The following is a 22301-nucleotide window of genomic DNA, read 5'->3' as shown; positions in this document are numbered from 1 at the left end:
ACATCCTAGTAAAAATAATGTGCAGAAATTTGCAGACACTATTTCTGTACAGCAAATTGACGAGGCATCCTTCAATGTCGAACATTTTTTAATTTTCAACTTTTTTTATATTATACACAGAATACACTTTATTTACAGAGCGTAGCTATCCTTTGTTATCCCTGTATTTTTTTTTTATCTTTTTTTCGTGCACACAGAGCACAATGTGTATTGCTACAGAACAAATATTTCCATACTAAGAATGTTTCTCCTCTCAAAGGTAATACTGTAGAACAAAACTGATTTGTGATCGGAAACAAAAAAGGACCATTAGCTGGTAAAGCTATGCACACTCGTTAATTATACAAAAATTGAATCTGAAAAAAGAAAATAAATACATTTGCTAAAAGATTAGAGTAACAGAAGCGTGCGCTTCTGCTATTTCCGCAAAGTATTTGTTAAAGTTTTGGTAAGAAACGCGACCCCTATTTTGCGCATCGTGTCGCGCTCGGTTAACTACAAGTGAAATGTTGCGGCTGTCAAACAAATCGATCATGAACGGAAAACTCCGGCCCTTTCCAACCTCACGTCCGTCTATCACATCTTATAGTAACTCGAATCTTTAATAAATGGCAGTTTTGAATTCTATCAGCAAACATCAAGTAACATGTAAGTGTTTTTCGGAATGCTCTTTTCAATTACTATAATTACAAAAAGAAAAAATTAACGGCTTCCTGTCACATATGTACCCTACTAAACCCTATTTATTATTTGATTTTAGATTATTGTGTTACATATTTGAAGCTTTTTGGGGGGTAAAATGTTATATTCTATGTTAAGTGATCTTCCAATGAAACAGATTTTTCAACTCATTTCTCGGTGCAGAGAGAAACGCTGAATTTCTTGCATGCTACAGAAATGATAGATACGAGTTTAGGTTGGCGTTTTTCCATTTAAACTGACTGACAATAAAAGTGACGGAGTTAATCAAGCAGAAAGAAGACTTGACAAACCTGGTCTCGTGTTGTGATGAAATTACTATAAAGATTACATTAATCTAAAGCACAATTACAGCATCATTTCTCTTTACTCAGCCACAAGTTATCCCTTGAACACACAAACACGCCCATTCACACACACTTACACACTCTTACACACTCTCTCTCTCTCTCTCTCTCTCTCTGACACACCAGATATCTAAATGGCACCAGAAGCCATACGGCTCCCTGAGTACTTTAGTCTGCTACGATTCCTTCTCCTCATCACTCAACTGCTGCTGTTTCATTCCATATTCCTAAATGTGTTTCAACAGATCAAGTGAATAGGCCATCTTTTCCCCCCGATTCATTTTTTCCCTCTCTCTACGACTTGACTCCGTGCATCTTTCCTTCTTCTGTCTGTATCCTCAGTGGCTGTGCATGCCAAAGATGAGGAAACTAAAGAAGACGGTGACTCCCACCAGAGAGACGGTGGCCGGCGCTGTGAACAGCTGCCGGTAGTTGAAGCGGAAATACCAGACCACGGCTAGCAGCACTACGAACACCGGGATCACAAGGCTGCCCGTGCTGAACGTGAGAGCGGCCGAGCGCAGGCCCCCGCTGATACCCGCTCCTGCTTGAGCACGCTGGCCCTCGTCTGGCTCGGCCTGGGGCAAGGCAGGACTCTGAGCCTGGCAGATGTGGCAGTGCAGCACGCTGTTGTGAGTGATGTTAAGTGAGAGCAGGGTGCGTCGTGGGTCCTGCAGCAAATGCCCTTGATAGATCAGCTTGACCTGACGCTCACGCCCAGAGAAGTACTTACTGAGGATAAAGAGTGATTTGATGTCTTGAAATAATACAAAACTCCAATAATTATCCAAAATATTACTGTACACCTTTAAATAAATACCCTAACATGTGAATGTATACAAATCTGTGGATTTAAGCAGCCAATCACAGCCAACTTATTTGTTCTTATGCAAATAATCTAACTGGGTTAGAAATCCATCTACTGTGATGAAGTTAAAAATCTATTATTAGTGATGTGTTTCTTCTCACCTCTTTAACACTCCAACTGTATCCTGAGGCTTCAGCACAGCCAGTTCCTCTGTATCATTCATAAACTTCAGTCGCACCGTGATGCTCTTCTCCTCATCCTCCTCATCCTCCGTGCCCTCGTTCTCTCCCTCACGCTCTCTGCTCATTTTCCTCCTGCCTCCTTGGATATCCAGCAGCTCCTCGCCGCCCTCGCCTTCCTCGTCATCATCCTCTTGTTTGTCCTCATCTGTTGTCTCATCGCTCTGCTGCTCACCTGTCTCAGAGCTGGACGGTGCGACAGCGTAGCCGTCGTGGCCCCCCAGACCAATCAGTGAGGCGTGGGCACCGACAGTGAGAATGGTGCCCAGGATGTGATCGCCGCGGTCAGCAACGTGGGTGGAGAGCCAGGCCAGGACCAGTGCGAGGAGAAGGATGAGCACACCACCCAGCGCTGTGGCCTCTTCACCCAGGCCATCCAACATGGACAGAGCACACACTGCCATCTTACTGCCTCTGAAGTTGGCACATTTCAGAGACATGTTAATTAGTTTGCTATTTACAAATCACAATGTGCAGTGTATTGCACCTATGACTGGCAATTCCATAAAAATCACAAGGACATCTTTCTTCTTGCAGTTAAGTGCAATAGTTTGCATCCCTTAGGCTAGATATTACTTGTGACTGATATGAGAGTATCTGAATACATTCTTGGTAGATTTCTCTAGAAATCTGTAAGGACAGTTGCAATGGAGATTCTCTACTGATAGAGAACACAAATATGTTCTGCTTACATAATCAATCATAAGGATTCGAGTTCAGGATCGTATAAACAGCAACTTTGCTTTGCTACTTATTACTTAAACTGGGCTTGAAGTAACAGGAATTAGTGGTTGACCGATTAATAGGCACCAATATTTGATTGCTGGAACTATTGGCAAAAATCCATACCGATAGTTTTTCCGTGTTGCGTCTGTTTCTGGAGAGGCTGAAAAGGTTCGCCATCATTGTACAAGAGCGGCCTCTAGAGGCGTATCTCATTCATGTTAGTTAATAGTGCATTAACTAAAGTTAACAGATAAAATAAAAATTCATTCTTTTACAAATGTATTAGTAAATGTTAAAATTAACAAACAAACAATTAACTATACTTCTCAAGCATCTGTTAGCTTTGGTTAATGTTACAAATGGAATCTTACTGTAAAGTGTTACGATTTCACATATATCCCAACTCATGCTCCAAAACGTCCATCTGTAAATGTCTTCACAAAGGCCAGAGCATTGAAATTACAATTCTTTTTATAATATAGTTTAGTAGTATTTCAAATGGAGTGTTATGTTGGGGTTTTTTTTAACCAGTATCCATTTTAAAATTAATGATTAATCGGTTATCGGCGAGTACAATACAACATAACTCTCGGTATTGGAAAATCCACCAGTTAAACTCTAATAACCTTTTCTTTTTATTAGCTTGTTATGTTCAGACTTCAACGTTGCCACTACCAGATTTGCAGCAAGTAATACAGATTTTTCAGACATCAAGCGGTTATAAAATATGAACAAGTCAGTGCCTATAAGTTTTTCCCTAATGAGCAAGCAAGGAAAAAACCCTGTGAGATATTAGGACAAAAACCTTGAGAAAAACCAGACTCAAAAAAGAATCACCTAATGTTTACCTAATATAAATTCACTACAGTTTTATTATTTCACATGTAATATAATCACAGTTCAACTTTTGCCAATTCAAGTGATTTAAAAAAAAAAACTGTGTAACGCTTTTAACAATGGACAAGATCTCAAAGCAGCTTTACAGAGATAACGCGGTTATAACATTTTATAAAAGAAAGTATAGGTTTATTGCCTATTAATTTGTTGAGTTGAAAACCTCCCTGAGATGGAATGAGGAACAAACCATGAGAGGAGCCAGACTAAAAAAGGGAACCCATACACATCTGGATGGCACTGAATGTCCATTCATTACAGATCCAGCATTGTTAAGGTTCATCTGTAAACGCTTAAATACAGAACTGTTCATGCAAACTGTGGTCATAAGCCATTGTAATAGATTATTCATATTAATTACAGTCCAAACCCAATCTCAAAGTTCTTGACCTTCTCATTAACTTCATGGATCTTTAAGTTTTTTTCATATCCAGGAAACTGCCTGAAAGCTCGTTTGCTATTAAAGACACCAGGAAATGGTTAACTTTAGTGTTATTATACATAAACATTAGAGTTTATCCTGATTTTACCAGCAGTAACACGACTATAAACAGGAGAATGTTACTTTCTATGACCAACTTACAGCTTGTTCAACTATTTTATTCTTCCGCCGTTAACTTGTACCCAATATTAACTGACTAGCATCGTGGCTAGTTCCGTAAAGCCCTGGTAATGCAGAGCAGGAAATAACCGATCGATTATAGCAATAAAGATTGCACAAATTTGTGTTTTGAAATAAAAACAGCAGCATAAATAAACACAAATATACTCTGCTGCTTAAACGAGATAATAACTACTGATGCTAACTAGCTACAGAGGGAAGGACGACCTTCGAACATTGCTATCAGAAAGGCACTCATTTTTAAAATGTGCTGTTCCGGATAACGTACGTTACATCTGTGTCACGTCTGCGTGAGTGTTAGAAAAGAAGTTAAAGAAATGTACCGTCATTAAATCATTCTCGGAGGTTTAGTAATGGTGCTATTTTTGCGCCAAAGCCGCCACAACACCTCCCGTGTAATAAACAAACACGGACAGCTGACGCCGCGTCGCAACTTGGCGTCGGGGTCGGGTTGCCAGATCACACGATAGAAACGCACAAAAAAAACAGGTTGCCAGATTAAAACGTAGCGTGCGCCGCATGACCCCTTCTTATTCTTATTCTTCTTCTTTCGGCTTCTCCCATTAGGGGTCGCTACAGAGGAACTCATAACCCCCTGTCCTCTACATCTGCCTCTTTCAAACCAACTACCTGCATGTCTTCCCTAACCACATCTATAAAGCTGGATATACGTCTTAAAATACGTGTTCACCAATGCTATTTGCATCCTTTAAACACAATCTACCACCATCTGCCCTTCCACATTCCTCTCCTTAAAGCCATACCTACCCTTCACCTCCTCATCACCTCTGTTCCCTTCACCAAGATTCCCATTAAAGTCTGTCCTGATCACCAATCTTTCATTCATAGGTACACCTTCTACCACTTCATCTAACTCATTCCAGAATTTTTTTCCCTCCGTCTTACAGCCCACTTTAGTGCATAGGCACTGATAACATTCATCATCACCCTTTCAACTTCCAGCTTCACATTCATAACACTCAGAAACTCTGTTCACCTCCACTACACTCTTAATAAACTCTTCCTTCAGAATCACCACTACACTATTTCTCTTTTCATCAACACCATGGTAGAACTGTTTAAACCCCCCTCCAATGTTCCTGGCCTTACTCCCTTTCCACTTGGTCTCCTGAACACACAACATATCTACCTTTCTCCTCTCCATCATATCAGCTACCTCTCTCCCTTTACCAGTCATAGTACCAACATATAAAATACCCACCCTCACCTCCACTCTCATCCACTTCTCCTTTTCCTGCTGTCTCTGTAGACATTTTCCTCCTCTCCTTCTCCTCCTTCAGCCAACAGTAGCCCAATTTCACCGGTACCCTGTTGGCTAACGATACAAGTGGCGGTCGTTGGTAACCCGGGCCTCGACCGATCAGGTTTGCAATTCTGGTTTGTGATCCGCATTTTGGATTCGGCACATGTTTTTACAGTGGATGCCCTTCCTAACGCAACCCTCCCCATTTACCCGGGCTTGGGATTGGCACTAAGAGTGCACTGGCTTTTGCAACAATAATGGCTGAGATCACGTCGCTTAACAATCATACAAATAATAAAATAAAACAGTAATATTTATTTTTATTATAATATATATATTTTACATAAATTGTGCCATACGTACATCTTAAAAACTTTTTTAGTTTTCTTTTCTATAATATACTGTATATATCATACATACATATAATAATATATGTATAATATTTAGAGAGAAATGCTTTGAAAAAAAGAGAACTATTGGGAAAAGATATGTTTAATGATAAATAAATAAATAAATAAATAAATAAATAAATAAATAAACAAGGAAAGGAAGACTACCTCTGCTGCAAAGGATATTTTTATTAGAATTTCCAGCTTTAGAAACTGTCGATTTACATAAATGCACTGAATCTGTCAATCACAGACTTAATGAAACATTCATATTACTGGCAAATAAAAAAAATGCAAAAATGACAATAATATGAATGACACTGTAATGTGTCCCATTTAAACTGCTTGTGGTCATTTGTCTGACTCTGATTAGGTCAAGACAATTAAAGACTTCAGCACAAAGAGGTTAATGGCTATATGGTTCTGTAACATTTATTATTTAAATGCAAGTTCATATTAGTGATTGTATTTTCCTGTCCAGGTAGTATCATTGGATCTCGCCTTTAATCGGCAGCAGCAGGTACTCTTTAAGTGCACATGGGATGTTTAACTTATCGATTGCAGAGTGGCATCGTGCACCCAGACTGAGTCTCAAGGAACATCGACAAAGGTGCTGAAGTGTGCGGGGCTGCCCATTCACCCGGCAAACTGAGTCGAAGAACCGCATATGCTCCTGGGGATATGTAGGAAAAGCATATTTGGATTAAGAGCTTTCCAATAATGCAGTGTATAAACCAGAATGAAAATACCTTCAGTAGTTCATCTGGGACTTCCTGTATCAAATCCTCACAATCTGACACCACTGGGTAGCAGTTTAGCATCACTTCCAGAGTGGCAGGGGACAGGAGGCACAACTTCAGCATCTTACAACACACATACACACATTTCACAGCAAAAAAGCAGTAAAAGAAAAAACCTAATCCCTATCATCATGGTGAATTGACGGGTCATTCCAACTCTTCTGTGTCAGCTTACTTTGGTAGAAGGAGGTTTTGCTCCGCGGTTGAGAAGTGAACGAGTGATTAGTTCAGGGTGCTGGTCGGGATAATCTTCTACCACCTTAAAAAAAAATTAAATGAAAGCTATTAATTTGTTAGTGTTGCTCTAATGAAGGTTTGAATGCTTTAATTTAATGTATAGAAAGCAATCTAACCAATCCAATATATTTTTAAAATACATTCACCACTTAAGTAGGAAAACCATTCATCCAATTATATAACAGCGTAATGCATAAAATCATACAAATACAGATTGAAGATGCTTTAAAAAATTGCTAGTGTGTGATTTACACAGAATAGTACAAAATATATATATAATAATAAGTTAAACCATCTATCTCACAATGTGCATGTAAAACCCTGTAGCAGATGGTTGTACAACAGTAATCGCATTGGCTTCCACTCCTGTCAGCCAAGTAATCTGAGATTGATTTGATTTGATTGATCAGCTGGTCTTTGTCTAGATTTAGTGAGTCTCTGCCCACAACAGCCTCAGACCGAGTTCTTGGGTTAGTGTGAAAAAGTAAGAGTGTAGATATACTTCCATAAACCATGCCACTAAAACCTCTAGGTGTATACTTTCAGTATACACAGTGGTGGACAGTTACAAAGTAAATATAATTTGTTACTGTACTTAATTAGCTTTCCCTTATCTGTACTTTATCAAAGTATTTCCATTTGGGAAGACTTTTACTCCCCAAATCTTTAACTTTTTACTAATTCTTTTGCAAAATCAGTTGTTACTTTTTATTTATGAGCGCCAAAATCTTAACTGGGCAAGCACACAGCAAGCCACCAATCATGGTAAAGCGCATGCTCTGATTTAAACTTGTTTTGATTGCTGCTTGGTGGTATCTTCTTAGCACGATGATACAGTTCAGCATCAGTTCAACAGCAAGCAGAACATTTTGAGAGTAGTAAATGATGGAAGAATTTCCTGACTCTAACTTGTCACAATACACGTGGCCTTATTTGAGCAATCTTTTTTTTAATAGTCGAAAATAAAGTTTTGGGCTCAAAATTATTTTAATAGAGATCAATCAGTGTTTGGCTCATTAAAATCATTCTATTAATAGACTGGTGTGCTGAGAGTAATAACAATAAGAAAGTAAAGAGTATTTTTCAACAAAACTGATAATAGGACATTATATCCATAATAAATCATAGTACTTTGGATACTTAAGTAAATTTGAAGGCAATTACTTTTGTACTTTGAGTGGAGTAATATTTTACCTAGTGGATCTCTTGTGCATGTTTTGTGTACTTTGTCCAGCACTGTATGACAGGGTCAAGACAGTGGCACGGTCAATACATAGTTTAATGCTGTTTTATTTGTTTTTTCTTTCTTCTGCCTCACCTGCAGCAGGCAGTCCATGGGTGTATAGCCTGCACAGTTGGCTGCATCAGCCCGAGCTCCATGCTGCAAAAGCACATCAGCAATTTGAAAAGCACAGTTACTACAGGCGTTGTGTAGGGCAGTGTGCTGTTTCCTGCCTGCTGTATGGGCCTGTGCTCCAGCTTGTAAAAGCTTCTGCACCACAGCCAGGTATCGCACGGTCTCAGTTGGCCTCTCAGCTCCGGCGCATGCAGCATTCAGTGGCGTCTCCCCCTCACGGTTCTGCACAGTTACATCAGCTCTGTGGGCCAGCAGCAGTTCTACATGTTCCACCAGACCCCTCCGACATGCCAAATGCAGTGGAGTGAGACAAGAGTCACGCTGGGCCACATTCACATTGGCACCCATGCTGACCAGCAGCTCTGTACAGCTGTGAGAGTACAAAGGACACAAATATACAGGATTGTGAATCAAACAACAAGCAGGTTTAACTAACAATGAAAACTTTAGCACGGGTGAAAGACTGAAGTTCTGGACACCAGAGCAGCTCCACAGTCAGAGCTATATATTCATTTACTTTGCGCTAAATCAGTGGTGTCAAACTCAATCATAGAGGGGACCAATAAATACTGAGTCTAAGTAAAGGGTAAAATATTGTCAACACTTAAACAACAAGAAAGACAGGATACAGGATAAAGTGCAACTATAAAACATTAGTAAATGCATTACATTCTGCTTATGCACATTTGCCTAAACAGGATGCTTGGCATCGTTTCTTGGCTGTCAGTTTATTAATGTTTGCGATTTTGGGTTCTCTGCTGTGGCAGCTCTTAGAACAGAGTGAAGTTGTGCATCAGTGAGATGAATCCTGTGTGGGCTTTTGTTCATTTCCAGAACAGAAAATGTTGCTCACACTGATATGATATGGAGAATGTTCAAGCAGTCTGAGCAAAGATGGGGCATTGTTTCAGGGTTGAAGGCTAAAAACTGTGCAGCACACACAGTCAAACCTTTCCAGTTATAATAGAAATATGACATCACCTCGTGTGCAGGATATAGTGTAATGGACTTGCCCATAAGGTAATATCATTTCAAGGTGCAATGGACCTGGAATTGGAATCGGCCCAGGGACATTGAGTTTGACATGACTGCCCTAAATAAACCCTAAATGTTCTGTAGCAACACTGTAGATTCATTCAATCTTACTACTATTGCAATTTATTACATTTTTCCAACGTAGATTTTTACCCTCTTTTCTTTTTTCTATTTTTTTTTCAAATCATCTTGCTTGAAGGAATGCGTCAAGAAAGACAAACCAACGTTCCACCTGTGACATTATAATGTCTTAGCCAAGAACTGTGTTAAATGTTAACTTGAGTTAGAAATTTCTGAAAAAAACAATACCAGGAGACCTGGCATTAATTTATATAACTAATGTTATTTCACCATCAAGGATCGGTTTGTGTATAAGTAAAGTGATTAAGGCAGGTGTGGTGGAATTGGCATATAATTTGCATGGAGGGAAAAATTGTAGATCCATTTGCTGTATTTGGAACATTTACACAAATCACTGCAAAATTTTAGGAAGAAAAGTGCATATGCTCCTTGCCAATATATCACTTGTGTCCACTCACGCATAGGACTCAGCAGTGATGCACAGGTGAAGAGGTGCATTGCCGTCAGCTGTCAGCAGATCGGGGTCTGCTCCATGCTCCAGCAGCAGCTTTACACAGGAGTGATGACCCCCGGAACAGGCGTCATGGAGGGCCGTTCGACCACCAGGGTCAGCGTCCACCTCAGCTTCCCGGAATAGCAGTTCCTCCACGCATCCATAGTGCCCTCTGCCGGCAGCCAGGCGCAGGCCCGACGTTTGCTTCACTTTGGAGGACAGAGTCCACATGCCTAGGGTTCAGAGCAACAAGAATTATAAAAAAGATCAGGCTTGTTTTATTCTTATTTAAACAATATTTAGTAACAATATATTTAATATATCACACACATACACACACACATCATAAAATCATTTTAATGATAATTTGTTGTATATTTGTTTGACAATGGTGGCCAAATATTGTGATGATACAGCATGCATTTTAAGTAATGATATATGATATAATTTCCACCCAGAATTTCCACCACAATAAATAATTAAATAATCAATCCCCAACTGTCCATATTATGCAATACTCTTATTTTTGCCCCATTCTAGTTTAGTTCCTAGATGTACTTTCTCTTGGTTTTGTTTGGTCTGTGTATATAACTTTGTCTTCCTGTGCTTCCACCCATATAGAAAGTATGTACGAAACTTTTCAAAAGTATGTACGAAACTTTTCAAAATCCATTACACTTTATGCTCACATCCCAACTAGCCACAGATTCCCACTTTCCTTCAGCATGTGTATTTGAATGCTTTTTACCCATTTCTGGAGTCCACACCATCTCCTCATGGACAATCTCCATTATTGCATTCACCATACCAGATTCTTTGAGTACAGCATACAGACTTCTCATGTCTCCATACATGAAAGTGTTGTGGACAGCCGGGTCTCTGCAGTGGATCTGAGGTGGAGGAGCTCGTACTGTCTGGATCCTCTCTGTCCCATGTCTGAGCCGCGGTGCCGCTGGCAGTGGTCGCCTACTCATTACCCTCCTGTGCTCCAGTGCCCTACGTGCTTCCTCCCAGTCCTGCAACTCTTGTTCCATCCGCAGAGAACGTAGTGTGGCTGATGTAAAAGCAAACGTTTTCTGAGACATGGCACTGAGAGATGCATCTGGCTTCCACAAATATATAATGGTTTAAAGGGGAAAGCTGCTATAAAAGAGACAAGATTTCAGAAAACCTACTTGTTAAGAGCTGCATGTTGTGTAATACAAAATTTAATATAATATTAAGACTTCTTCAACACAAAGGTCTTCATATTTGGTCCATTCTAGCATTCCAATCAGTGAATATACATTTGTGTAAATGTGAATTAACTCTGTCCACGCTTAGGAGTTTTTAGGGCCCAAATTGTAAAGACACAATCTGAGAATTTTCCAATAGCAACACATAGAGAACTAAACATCCTTTTGGGCCCACGTGTGCTTCAACACTAAAAACAGAGATCAGTTGCAGCTATTTGACCTACTAAAAATGATTTACTCACCCTCAAAGCTTGAAAAGGTCTTCTAGTCCCTTTTGTCCCTTTTGAAAGTTGGCCACATTTCAGGCTATTTAAAATGATAAAACAATTAAACAAGCTAATGTCCTTCGTGAGAGACTAAACAGCCAGTCACAAGATAATGCTGACCTCAAGTTAAAGCTGTATATATAAATAGAAGAAAATGTCAGTAGATATATGGCTACTGAATTATCAGTAAACTGCCAGTGGAGGGCGCAATTAATAGATAAGAATTCTTTGAATTTCTCTGTCACAGCTTTACTTGACTTTTGTGGTCAGAAAATTAATACATAACTAAAAAAAAAAAAAAAGACCTCTTTTAGAAGACCTCAAATGAATCTATTTAGACCAAAAGCCAGGTTTTCCATAGCCACAATTAATATAATATGGGCATGGATTACTAAATCAAATTACCACCACATAAAATTGCATTGTACTTTAATATTGGATTTATGTGGGACCACTGTATACTATGTTTTGTGTTCCTACATTAACTGTTGGCTCTTTGGCTTTTTTTTTTTTTTTTTTGCTGTTTTGGAATCATTTCACTGGTTAACAAAATAGACAATAACTTACATTATTTCATTTTAAGAAAAATTGTATTGCACATATATTAATAAACAAACATAAAATAACTATTGCTTATTGTTTGTTTAAAAAAAAAAATATTTAAACAGGTCTATTGATCCATTTTACCACTGCACTTAATACTACTTTCTAATTTTCAAAAAAGTATATAGTTTTGGCCCTATAGTATAGCTTATATTATATGGCAAAAACTATATGCTTTTTAAATCTCATTCCACATTTAGAGACCAGTTGCTGTTCTCCACTTCTCTGAGAAAATCTTCCCCTTGTATTTTTGAATGTGCTTGTGGTTTATGTTTATTTATCCACCAGGGTCTTAATAAAGTCAGGTACTCATAAGGACGTTTAGTGATCAATCACTTTTCCAGTTTACTCCAAAGGTGTTTAATGTATTTGAGGTCAGGACTCGATGTCTTCAACCACCTTGCCTTAGGCTTTTGACATGCTGAAATAAGCTTTGGCCTCTTTATACCTAATAATAATAATGATAGCTAATAAAAATTACAATTTAATAATCATATTAATAGCTAATCATATTGATACTCCGTAAGTCAATCTATACAATTTTGTGCTTTTAACTTTGTGGCAACAGTTTAGGGCAGGCTTACATATGGGTCCATTGATCAGGTGCCTATTAACCTAAAACTGATATAAATACATGGCTAAATAGTGAACTGTTTAGAAGTTGTACACAAATGTGCATTGTAAACTTGTGTCTAGCTAGATATAATACTTCTTCTTAGCATGCTATCTTGAACAACCAGTATAAGGAACAATGTATAATGTCCTGATTGCTAAAGCAAATGTATTATATATTTACCACAATAATTAAAATTATATTAAATACCAATGACATGCAGTGATGTCAAAAGGGGGAGGGGTGCTGGAGAGACAGAGACAGATTTGACCCATTACATTCTCAATAACTTGGTTTGGGCGATTGGGCAATTTGGGTTATTTGGATTTTATATAAGCAGTACTCAGGCTCTTGCATGCCCCCAGGTGGCAGGGGTAAATTTTTGCCTCTCATGGTCCTTTTTTATTGCAGTTTTATTGATAGCAACACACCTGAATATATTTTCCATAGATATGTGAAATAAGTTGCCTAGGCTATGGAAAGTGATAACATACAAATAAACAGTATATTGGTGATATCCACACAAATATTCCCACACGCACTTATTCCCCACGTTCAGTTCAGATGTAATCAGCAATTTCGACAATAAAGCAATTCATAACATCATAGAAAAAGTGAGAGAAATCTTTCTCCCATTCTGACCAGATAAACATGCTCTTAAAGTACCAGTGACCAGTCCCTTTCTTCTCCTTAAATCTGCCTGATTTATACTGACACACCACCTCTGGATAGAGTTCTTTTCAATTGAAAAGATCCATGAAAGCAACTTATGAAATTTGAGGATGGATTTGCATTGCAATTAATATAACCTGTCTGTTTCTATGGCTTAGGAGCACAGTTTGAACATTTCTGCATTTAAGCATCCATCACTGAACAGTACACTTCAACAATGATAAAACTATAACGAATGCACAGTCAGTGTCACCCAGATGTGTATGGATTCCCTTTTGAGTCTGGTTTCTCTCAAGGTTTCTTCCTCATACCATCTCAGAGAGTTTTTCCATCCCACAGTCACAATTGGCTTGGTCAAGATATCATATTATAAATTTAAACTTTATAACTTCTGTCTCTCCGTAAAGCTGCTTGGGGCATGCTGGACATAATGTCTGGTGTTTAAAAAAGTGTTATGCAAATAGTAAATTGAAATATATACAGTTTCACATTTCATTGTATGCATCTTTATTAGAACAGGTGGATTGTACATTGGAACAGGTCACTGCCTCACCTGGCTGCACGTCTCTACACAGTATTTTAGTTTTTTTGGAAATAAAAATAGTTGAAATTGCAATACATACATTTTCCAAGTGTCCCTTTTTACCTCATTATACCTGAATTCACTGCCATGGAGAATATTATGACATGCAATGAACATTTTTTGGCTTCTTTTGTTCCTCCAATACAGTTGCAGCAACTATTTCTTTAAATCTCCAGAACACTACGACACTCGATCTCACATAGCTTTCACTTTTCTTTTCGAGATCACACACACACACACACACACACACACACACAATCAGAGATAATACAATAAGTGAAGGACAATGAAATGCAAACAATGTTGCACAGTGGTAAAAGGAGCAGAGGGCAGCTGGTCGACCTGTCTTTACCCCAGGAACCGGTTAACAATCTAATTTAGGACATCTTGGCAGGAAGGTATAAGTAAACAAACTTCCTGTTGCGACTATGGCGCAAGTTCTTTCTAAAATTTCCTCCTAATGTTCAAGAAAAAAATTGTTTGTTGTAATGCAGCTACCTCACGCCATAGTATGGAAATAGACTGTGCAATGTTTGCAATATTAATTTAAGAAACTAGGCTCTGCATATATTAATAATACCACTATAATAATCCGTTTCTCCACTTTATTTATTTATTTTTTTCACGTCAGTTGTCCAGAAGATGGCGGAAATAGGACACACAGTATGTGTACGTGGGCTTCCCACCGATATGGACCACGAACGCCTTGAAGATAAACTTCTGATCCACTTTCTGCGCGAGCGTAACGGAGGAGGAGAGATCTCCAAGATCACCCTCAAAGCAGCAGATCCCTGTGCCATGATCACCTTTGAAGATAGCAGAGGTCTCCTGCGTTTTCATTCTTACTTTCTAAGTAATGGGGAAGTTACAATGATTGCAATTAAAACCCCCGACAATGAAATAATTTTTAAAATAATATAGAAATACACTGATCAGGCATAACATGACCTTGTAATATTGGGTTGGTCCCCCTTTTACTTTCAAAATAGTTCTGACCTTTCAATCATTAACAGCATTAACTTCTTCAGCAGTATGAGCTATAGGAGCTCATCTGTTGAATCGGACCACATGGGCCAGCCTTCGATCCCCACCTGCATCAATAAGCCTTTGCAGTCCACAGGGTTGGGCAAAAATATATCACAATGTATTTTTAAATAAAATACACAGCATGTTTCAAATACTTACAAGGGAGCATGAAATTTCTTTTTTTACAAACCTTCCATCAACTGGCCTATTTGATCTTTCCCTTCACCATTATTGAACTGGGTCAGTGTAAACAATGCTTTATAGCTTTTCTCTGGCTGAGCCATGCAATAAATCTGACATATGCAACCAGTTAACATATCAAGTATTCACATACATTTCCCTGTGATCTCTCAAATGAATATTAGTTTTAAAGTAACCAACAGTTTAATGTTTAACAGTTTGCGAATGACTCAATTGTATCCTAATTTAGTTACTTGGTGTTTGGTAATGAAGGGCTACTTTACAGGACACCGATGCCACCTGTGTTCATAGCAACTAGTTTCTAACAAATTCATCATTTGATTGTTAATCATAAATATAATATATTATGTGTCAGGCAGTCATTCATGCAATGGTATGCAAAATCATGATTTTACTAAACAGCTACTTTAATTAGGGTACAATATTTGGCAAATATTTAATCAGCAATCATTGGACACCTATTTGAAAGCTGGCAGCCTGCACGTTTCTTACCTTCACCACCTTCTTCCATATGGATCAATTTTCTGTTCTGATTTCAACAAGTCTGGGCAAACTACTGTGTATGCACCAATCAGAGGCTGCATTTTTATGTCATCTTCTTACAAAGTAAAAATACTTTGATACAAAATATGAAGCCATTTTCCCCAACCCTATCAAATACAAATAACAAATTCCTATTTTATATTTGAAATAATATATGTATCACAAATACTGCCCATCCTGTTGTCCATTCACGACTGTTCCTTCCTTGGACCACTTTTGATAGATACTGACAAGTGCAGAATGGGAACAGCACAAGAGCTGCAGTTTTGGAGATGCTCTGACCCAGTTGTCTAGCAAACACAATTTGGCTCTTGTCAAACTCCTTGCTCAAATTCTTATGCTTGCCCATTTTTCCTGCTTCTAACACACTTTGAGGACAAAATGTTCACTTGCTGCCTAATATTTCCCACCCAATAACAGGTGTCATGATAAAGAGATAATCAGTGTTATTCACCGGTCAGTGGTCATAATGTTATGCCTGATCCATATACAGTATATTCTTGGAGAATTATTTTTGATAACACCATGCACAGAAGTGGATTATTAGTCTTGTATCACAGCAATTCGGTTACCAAAGATTACCTGAATGAGTCATCTTGCTATTTATTTATGTAATGTTGTGGAACCTTCACAATAGCCACTCTTCTCTTGAAGAAAAAAATGAATAAAAGAGTCATACCTCTTCAGGGTCCAACTGACACTCGAGATTGCTCTTACTACAGAAAACGGCACCACACTAACAATGATACATTTCTTATTCGAGTGTTTGGGTGCCTCAGTATCAGGTGATTAAACAGGAAATTTTATGTAATATCAAACTCGACAAAGGGATGGAAAACAAAAGCATACAACAGGTCACCTAAAAATGACAGTACCATTTGATCAATCTTAAAGTATTTTATTATTCATGTAGCATATTAAAGATTTCAGAACCTCTGACAATCTAGGATTAAATTTTGATTCATATCAACTTGGGTTAGACATTGACTCATATCTTATATCTTAATATTTGCTCAATATATTACTTTTTTTACTTCCTACAGTTGCGCTCAGTGTGTGCAGTCATAAACCACAGGTTTTAAAGGTGGACGGCAGGACGTATGAACTTTCCCTGAGTTTTCCATGGCAGGACTCACAACACCTGAACAAGGTATGCACAGAGGGCAAACTAGAATGGCTTAAATATTAATGATATGCTTGTTTCTTCTTACACCTAGTTATATAAATGCAATCATTAAGATTTTCACATTTCTTTTTTCTGACACATCTCTCACCAGGTATTCCTCGATGTGTGTGTGACCATAGATTGCAGCCAATTTCCACTGGGTGAAAAGACTATAAAAACTCTCACTGAAAAATTTACAGACATTGGGGTACATTACATTAAGCCACTGAGGCACTGCACATTAAAGGGACCCTACTCAGTGGTTAATTATGTTATTACTCACTTGATAGAGCTCCTTGTAGACTTTGTACCTCCAACTGAAGAAAGTTCGTCCTTTGCGCAAGAAATTGAGGGAGCTTATTCACATCAGAAAGAAAAACACAACCCTCTGCACCAACCACATGGACTTGATGTTTCTTTGCATCAGGATTCCGGGTATCCAAGTCCGAAAGTGAGCAGCATACAACTGTCACAGACACAAACATGCTCTGATGAGAGGACAAAAGATTGGATAGATGCACTGGATGTGGAAGCATTGTCTCTTATCATGGAGGCAGATGTATTTGCATATCTATGTAGTAGAAGTGAGGAGTACAGGACTATATTACAAAACCATGGGGTGTATGTGGTTGATGTCACATCTGCAGGAGTCTCTACACTGTACTTGCAAACCAATGCAAACAGTGAGACAGGATCCAAAGCAGAAAAACACTTGAACCATGCTCGCAAGGAGCTGAGTCAGCTTTACCAGAAGATGGAGGGTAATTTGCGAAGAGCTCAGATTCCAAGAAGTGCCCTTAACTTGCATGGAGAGCAAAATGCAGCATTTAAGGACTTAGAGTCATTACTTCCCAAAGTGTTGCTCAACTTTGATCAGACCCACATTTATATCATAGGTGAGAGCAGTGATGTCTCTCAGGCCAAACAGATACTTCTGTTCGGTTCATCTGATGAGAACTTGAGAACAAAACAAGAGACCTCACTTCAGTCATCTCCTCTTACTCCCCAGTTTCTGAATCAGAGAAAATTCAGAAGGCTGGAACAAGCAGAGAATCCAATTCTGTGACCCTTAAAAAGAGAATCTCGGATGCTGAGCGAAGATTGAAGAATGGAGAGGAATACAAACTAGCTGCTCGATTTAAGAACTCTGACATAGGCTTACTGGGGTATGGCCCTGTAGAAAAAGGGAGAAGTAAAGATTCTCAAGATTTAACCCAAGGTATTAACACACCAGCACTGGCACCAAATTTCACCCCATGTACAGAAAATGCAGTCAGTAGTGTCCAGGCCAGGGCTTCTCAGGTTAGTGCTTTTAAAGTAAGTGGTGTAAATAATGAAGATATCTTAAATGAGGTTAGTAGAACAAATTCTGCAAGTTGTACCTCCAGAGTAACACTTGCTTTCAAAGGTCCACTCAGCACACATGTGAATGCCCATTCAGGGCTCGGGAAAATGGGCAAGACAACAGGATCTACAGTAGAGTCTACAACTACTGCTATGTCTACCTTAAAAAGGACAAATAGTTGTTCAGGCCGGCCAGTACAAAAACAGGAGACACAAAAGCCTGGGACTAATGATAATTCAGGTCTTGCCACAAATTCCATTAGAAGACAAAGATCCACAAGCCTTAATTGTAGGATATCTGCTGAGGCACTTCCAAGCAGCATTGTATCCAAAGCAATCACTGTACCTACATTAATGTGGAGTTATATAAAACAAATATATCACTCTGAAATAAATGTTCTGATCTCTGATGTACAAGTATCTGAGAACATAGTTGACAAATATAAGACTATGGTTATTCTAAAAGGATCAGCATCATCCAAGGTTGAAGAATGTCAGCAGGAGCTCCAGAAGCTAGTTGATTCGATAGGTTTAGACTTTTATGTACAGAAACTTAAAGTAGCAGATTTAGGTGCGACAGAAGGTGATGATATGTTCAAGGAAGGCTGTTTGGACATATGTTCATACTTCAGCAAAATTGTACTGCTGAATGTGAAGGATGATATTTCACTGTTGGGGCCCAGATCACAGTGTTCCCAAGCCAAGGAGATGTTGCAAGAACTGTTTCCTAATAGATTTTTAAACTCTGGATCTTTTGTCCATACCTCCATCACCCATCAGGAAAGTACAGATCAAAGACAAGCAAAGGCATCAAGTAACCAGGCACCAATTAAAAGCAATGATCAGACCAGACCAAATCAGACCAAAGCTAATAGTGAGAGTTCTGCAAAATGCAGAATTAAAGGATACAAATCTGAGTCCAGAAATGTAGCTTATAAGGAAACACCGATGCCAGTTGCCAACGAAATGCAGAAGGCGGCTTCAGATTTGGAAATAAATAAGACTGGCCCATTACCAGGCAAATCATCTGAGGTAAGTGGAGTGCTGTCGGGACTGAGGGATAACTGGCAGACGGCATCATCCCTGACAACACAGAAAAGCCAAAATGCAACTACATTGGCTTTGAAACAAACCAACGTGCCAATCAGTAAACAGTTGGAATCTTGTGTGTGTGGAGAGAACGGCACACAAAGAAGCTGTGGTGTTTTTCTATGTTCCAACTGTATTCGACTTCATGCTCAGTGTATGGTGTGCTCTAAAGCGAATGCAGCCAGAAACCCATCAATGGAAATGCAAGTTCATCCACTCAAAGAGGAGCAGAATACGAAAGAGCTCAAAGGAAACGAAGCCGGCATAAGACAAAAGCAGAAAAAAGGCATTCATGGCGCCATGAGTTGTACAGAGTTGTCCGTGAGCCTGCCTGGCTACGAGCAATACAGAACAGCCAAGATTACCTACTGTATACCTGATGGCATCCAGGGAGTACGAGGACTTTATTCCTATAGTATTTTTTTTTATTATATTCCGAATGCAATTATACTAATTTTTGCTTTGTGCCCAACATAGGATGAACATCCAAACCCCGGGTTACCATTCCAGGGAGCTGTATTTGAAGCCTATTTGCCACTTAGTTCACAGGGGCAGGAATTACTGCAATGCCTGGAGAAAGCATTTAAGCAAGGGTTTACCTTTACTGTTTGCCCAAGTAACAATAATGACAGAGCAAAAATAACCTGGAGCAGAATCCCGCACAAGACCAACATCACTGGAGGGAAGAGTAGGTGAGTTTCATTACACACATTAGCATGGAATAGCAAAAAAAAAAACAACAATCAATGAAAGGTATGAAAAACAGTCACGTAGATTAGAGTGGCTTGGGGGAAATGTTTTATTTCTAAATTGTAAGTAATTAAAATGCTTTTTAAGTAACAAGGTTTGTGTTTGTGTCTACAGGAATGGATATCCTGATGTCAAATATCTTAAAGACTTGTCTGAGGCATTGAGGACTTGTGGGATTAAGGGGGTTTAAGTAACATTTGAATACCTTGACTTCAACAGCAACCCCACTCCTTTTTTTTTTTTTAAATGTAATTAAGCTTACAAATGTTTATATCAAATCAAAAGTATTTCCGAATGTAATATATGTTGTATTATAAAAGAAAATACAAAATTGTAGCAGTTATGACAAATTCTTGAAGGCATTTTCTTATCATTTGTTTAATAAACAAAAAACTGTAGTTATACTGTATACTGGTGTTACTGTAAGTAGTCAGCTCATATTCTGTCTCATACGGTATATTCAAGTAAAGGTTTTGGGTTTTTTTTACACCGAAAAATAGAGCGTTAAATCGATGCCTTGAACCTTGAGACAATCATCGACTTGTCAATAAATTTTGCTTTGTAAAAATAGCAATTCTTTTGTTATTTTAAACTATTGAAAAGTTGCAAAACATCTTTCGATGTGAAGCACAATTTTAATATTTCTCTCAATAAATTCTTTAGTCAGGCTGTTTCAGTCATTGGTAATTTTATAATCCACATTGCACCAAGAATCTTTCTTCTGTGTCTCATCCTACCACAAATATGAATTTTATTTCCTTCTGGTAAAGCACTTCTCTTTGTTCAGGTGTAGCTTACCGTGTTGCTGGAATTTTCATTTTGGTTTCAGATTTCACTTTATCCAGTTCCACAACAAAACTGTTATGTGGAAAACTTTTTTCCCAGTTGTGCTTTGCATTGAAGTTGCTTGTTGTTGTTTTAAAGACCTGTAAAACAGGTGACACCACCTGTTCTACATACCACACCTCCTTACTGGGTTTTTGAATACCTATCTTTACAGCACTCACATTAAATGTAACCAGGAGGCTTCCTTATTTTGCACTTCAACGGAGACTTGTTAAGTACAGTTAAGATAAATGTGAAATGGCAGCGGTAGCTCTCAAGAACAAGGACCCTTTAAGTTGTCCTATCTGTTTGGACTCACTTGAGAATCCAGTAACAATTCCATGTGGACATAATTACTGCATGGCTTGCATTGAGGATTACTGGAATGAGGACAAGCATTCGGAGACTTACAGATGTCCAAAATGCAGAGAAACCTTTACACAGAGGCCTGCTCTTAACAAAAACACCATGTTTGCTGAGGTGGTAGAACAATTACAAAAAGCAAGACTGCAGGACACCTCACTTCGCAACCCTGGACATTCAAACACGAAAAGTACCATCTGTACAGGACGAAAAAGGCAAGCTGTCAAATTGTGCTCGGCGTGTGCAGTGTCATACTGCGAGGCGCAAACATTTGGGCATGAGAAAGCAAACTCTGGAGACAAAAACATTGTAATAGTCATTAGCGGAGCGCCTCGAATGGATGTCTGTCTCCATCACAACCTCCCACTGGAAATCTATTGTCGAACCGACCGGCAGTTGATCTGTTCTATTTGCTTCACTAAAAGCCACAAAGACCATGATGCAGTTTCAGTTGCTCCAGTAAGTACAGAACGGCGGGAGAATAAAAGTTTCCACATGGATACACAGCATGAGGAGAGGCACACGTCCCAGAAACATGGAAGGAAGAAACACGACAGAAGCAAGCATGGTAATGGTCAAGAGCGAAGACAAAGAAGCAGCTCCAGAAAGACATTACATTTGAAAAGCAGTCATGAAGTGAGTCATCATGAAAGTCATGGAGATAATGTGATCAGGCATGCGCAAGGTGAAGGTGGTGTGCATGTGAAGAGCAAACACAGAAGTAGACATGGAAGCTGGCACACAAGCAGCAGTCGTAAGAGAAGTCAACACTAATAATGGCATGATATTTTTTTTGGAGTCAACGCATTTCTCCGGGAGTACAATGACCACGTAGATTAAACGTTACACATTTGTTTTCAAGTATTGAGGATTTCAACTTGTTTCCAACTATTTCTTAACCAAAACTTTTCTATGTCAATCTCTTGGCATAAACGTGATGGCTTTTATAAACTACTGTTTAACGTTTTTGTATAATTGTTTTTTTTAAATGAGATTTTTGCATCCTCTAATGACTTTCAGATTCTAAAAAAG

General features: G+C 38.7%; 3 protein-coding genes across 7 annotated transcripts; 1 reads left to right on the top strand and 2 right to left on the bottom strand.

Annotated features, from left to right (window-relative positions):
* Positions 1-70: 70 nt before the first annotated feature.
* On the bottom strand, positions 71-4811 carry tmub2 (transmembrane and ubiquitin-like domain containing 2). 2 transcript variants are annotated; one of them, XM_046866031.1, is made up of 3 exons: positions 4659-4811; positions 2016-2507; positions 71-1778 (listed from the first exon to the last, which is right to left on the bottom strand). In XM_046866031.1, the coding sequence occupies exons 2-3, from the start codon at positions 2495-2497 to the stop codon at positions 1385-1387; spliced, it is 876 nt and encodes a 291-aa protein (XP_046721987.1). In that variant the 5' UTR covers positions 2498-2507; positions 4659-4811; the 3' UTR covers positions 71-1384. The 2 variants fall into 2 exon arrangements, with proteins under 2 accessions (XP_046721987.1, XP_046721988.1); XM_046866032.1 differs by lacking the exon at positions 4659-4811 and adding an exon at positions 3191-3210.
* A 1356-nt stretch (positions 4812-6167) lies between these two features.
* asb16 (ankyrin repeat and SOCS box containing 16) lies at positions 6168-11612 on the bottom strand. Of its 3 annotated transcripts, none has more exons than XM_046866403.1 (7): positions 11469-11612; positions 10740-11134; positions 9957-10224; positions 8344-8752; positions 6964-7047; positions 6738-6851; positions 6168-6661 (listed from the first exon to the last, which is right to left on the bottom strand). In XM_046866403.1, exons 2-7 carry the CDS (start codon positions 11074-11076, stop codon positions 6476-6478), a joined length of 1398 nt encoding a protein of 465 aa, XP_046722359.1. In that variant the 5' UTR covers positions 11077-11134; positions 11469-11612; the 3' UTR covers positions 6168-6475. The 3 variants fall into 3 exon arrangements, with proteins under 3 accessions (XP_046722359.1, XP_046722360.1, XP_046722361.1); XM_046866404.1 differs by having other exon boundaries at positions 10740-11131; XM_046866405.1 differs by having other exon boundaries at positions 10740-11045.
* A 2551-nt stretch (positions 11613-14163) lies between these two features.
* Positions 14164-20651, top strand: si:busm1-163l24.3. Of its 2 annotated transcripts, none has more exons than XM_046866818.1 (6): positions 14164-14361; positions 14595-14786; positions 16777-16883; positions 17011-19724; positions 19809-20023; positions 20196-20651. In XM_046866818.1, the coding sequence occupies exons 2-4, from the start codon at positions 14606-14608 to the stop codon at positions 17962-17964; spliced, it is 1242 nt and encodes a 413-aa protein (XP_046722774.1). In that variant the 5' UTR covers positions 14164-14361; positions 14595-14605; the 3' UTR covers positions 17965-19724; positions 19809-20023; positions 20196-20651. The 2 variants fall into 2 exon arrangements, with proteins under 2 accessions (XP_046722774.1, XP_046722773.1); XM_046866817.1 differs by having other exon boundaries at positions 14167-14361.
* The last annotated feature ends 1650 nt before the right edge of the window (positions 20652-22301 follow it).

Source organism: Silurus meridionalis, chromosome 14 (assembly GCF_014805685.1).
Source record: "Silurus meridionalis isolate SWU-2019-XX chromosome 14, ASM1480568v1, whole genome shotgun sequence".
NCBI classification, from domain to species: Eukaryota; Metazoa; Chordata; class Actinopteri; order Siluriformes; family Siluridae; genus Silurus; species Silurus meridionalis.
This window is presented reverse-complemented; position numbering and strand designations above follow the sequence as displayed.

Bases quoted from the DNA above. Each gene is read 5' to 3' on its own strand.
- asb16 (XM_046866403.1), bottom strand. From the start codon at position 11,076: ATGTCTCAGAAAACGTTTGCTTTTACATCAGCCACACTACGTTCTCTG. The intron at 10,225-10,739 runs GTAAAAAGCATT...TCTGAACCCTAG, and splicing joins GGTGTGGACTCCAGAAATGG to GCATGTGGACTCTGTCCTCC. The intron at 6,852-6,963 runs GTAAGCTGACAC...GTGTGTTGTAAG, and splicing joins CAAAACCTCCTTCTACCAAA to ATGCTGAAGTTGTGCCTCCT.
- si:busm1-163l24.3 (XM_046866817.1), top strand. From the start codon at position 18,351: ATGGGCAAGACAACAGGATCTACAGTAGAGTCTACAACTACTGCTATG. The intron at 19,725-19,808 runs GTACGAGGACTT...TGCCCAACATAG, and splicing joins TACCTGATGGCATCCAGGGA to GATGAACATCCAAACCCCGG. The intron at 20,024-20,195 runs GTGAGTTTCATT...TTGTGTCTACAG, and splicing joins ATCACTGGAGGGAAGAGTAG to GAATGGATATCCTGATGTCA.
- tmub2 (XM_046866031.1), bottom strand. From the start codon at position 2,497: ATGGCAGTGTGTGCTCTGTCCATGTTGGATGGCCTGGGTGAAGAGGCC. The intron at 1,779-2,015 runs GTGAGAAGAAAC...CTTTATCCTCAG, and splicing joins ACAGTTGGAGTGTTAAAGAG to TAAGTACTTCTCTGGGCGTG.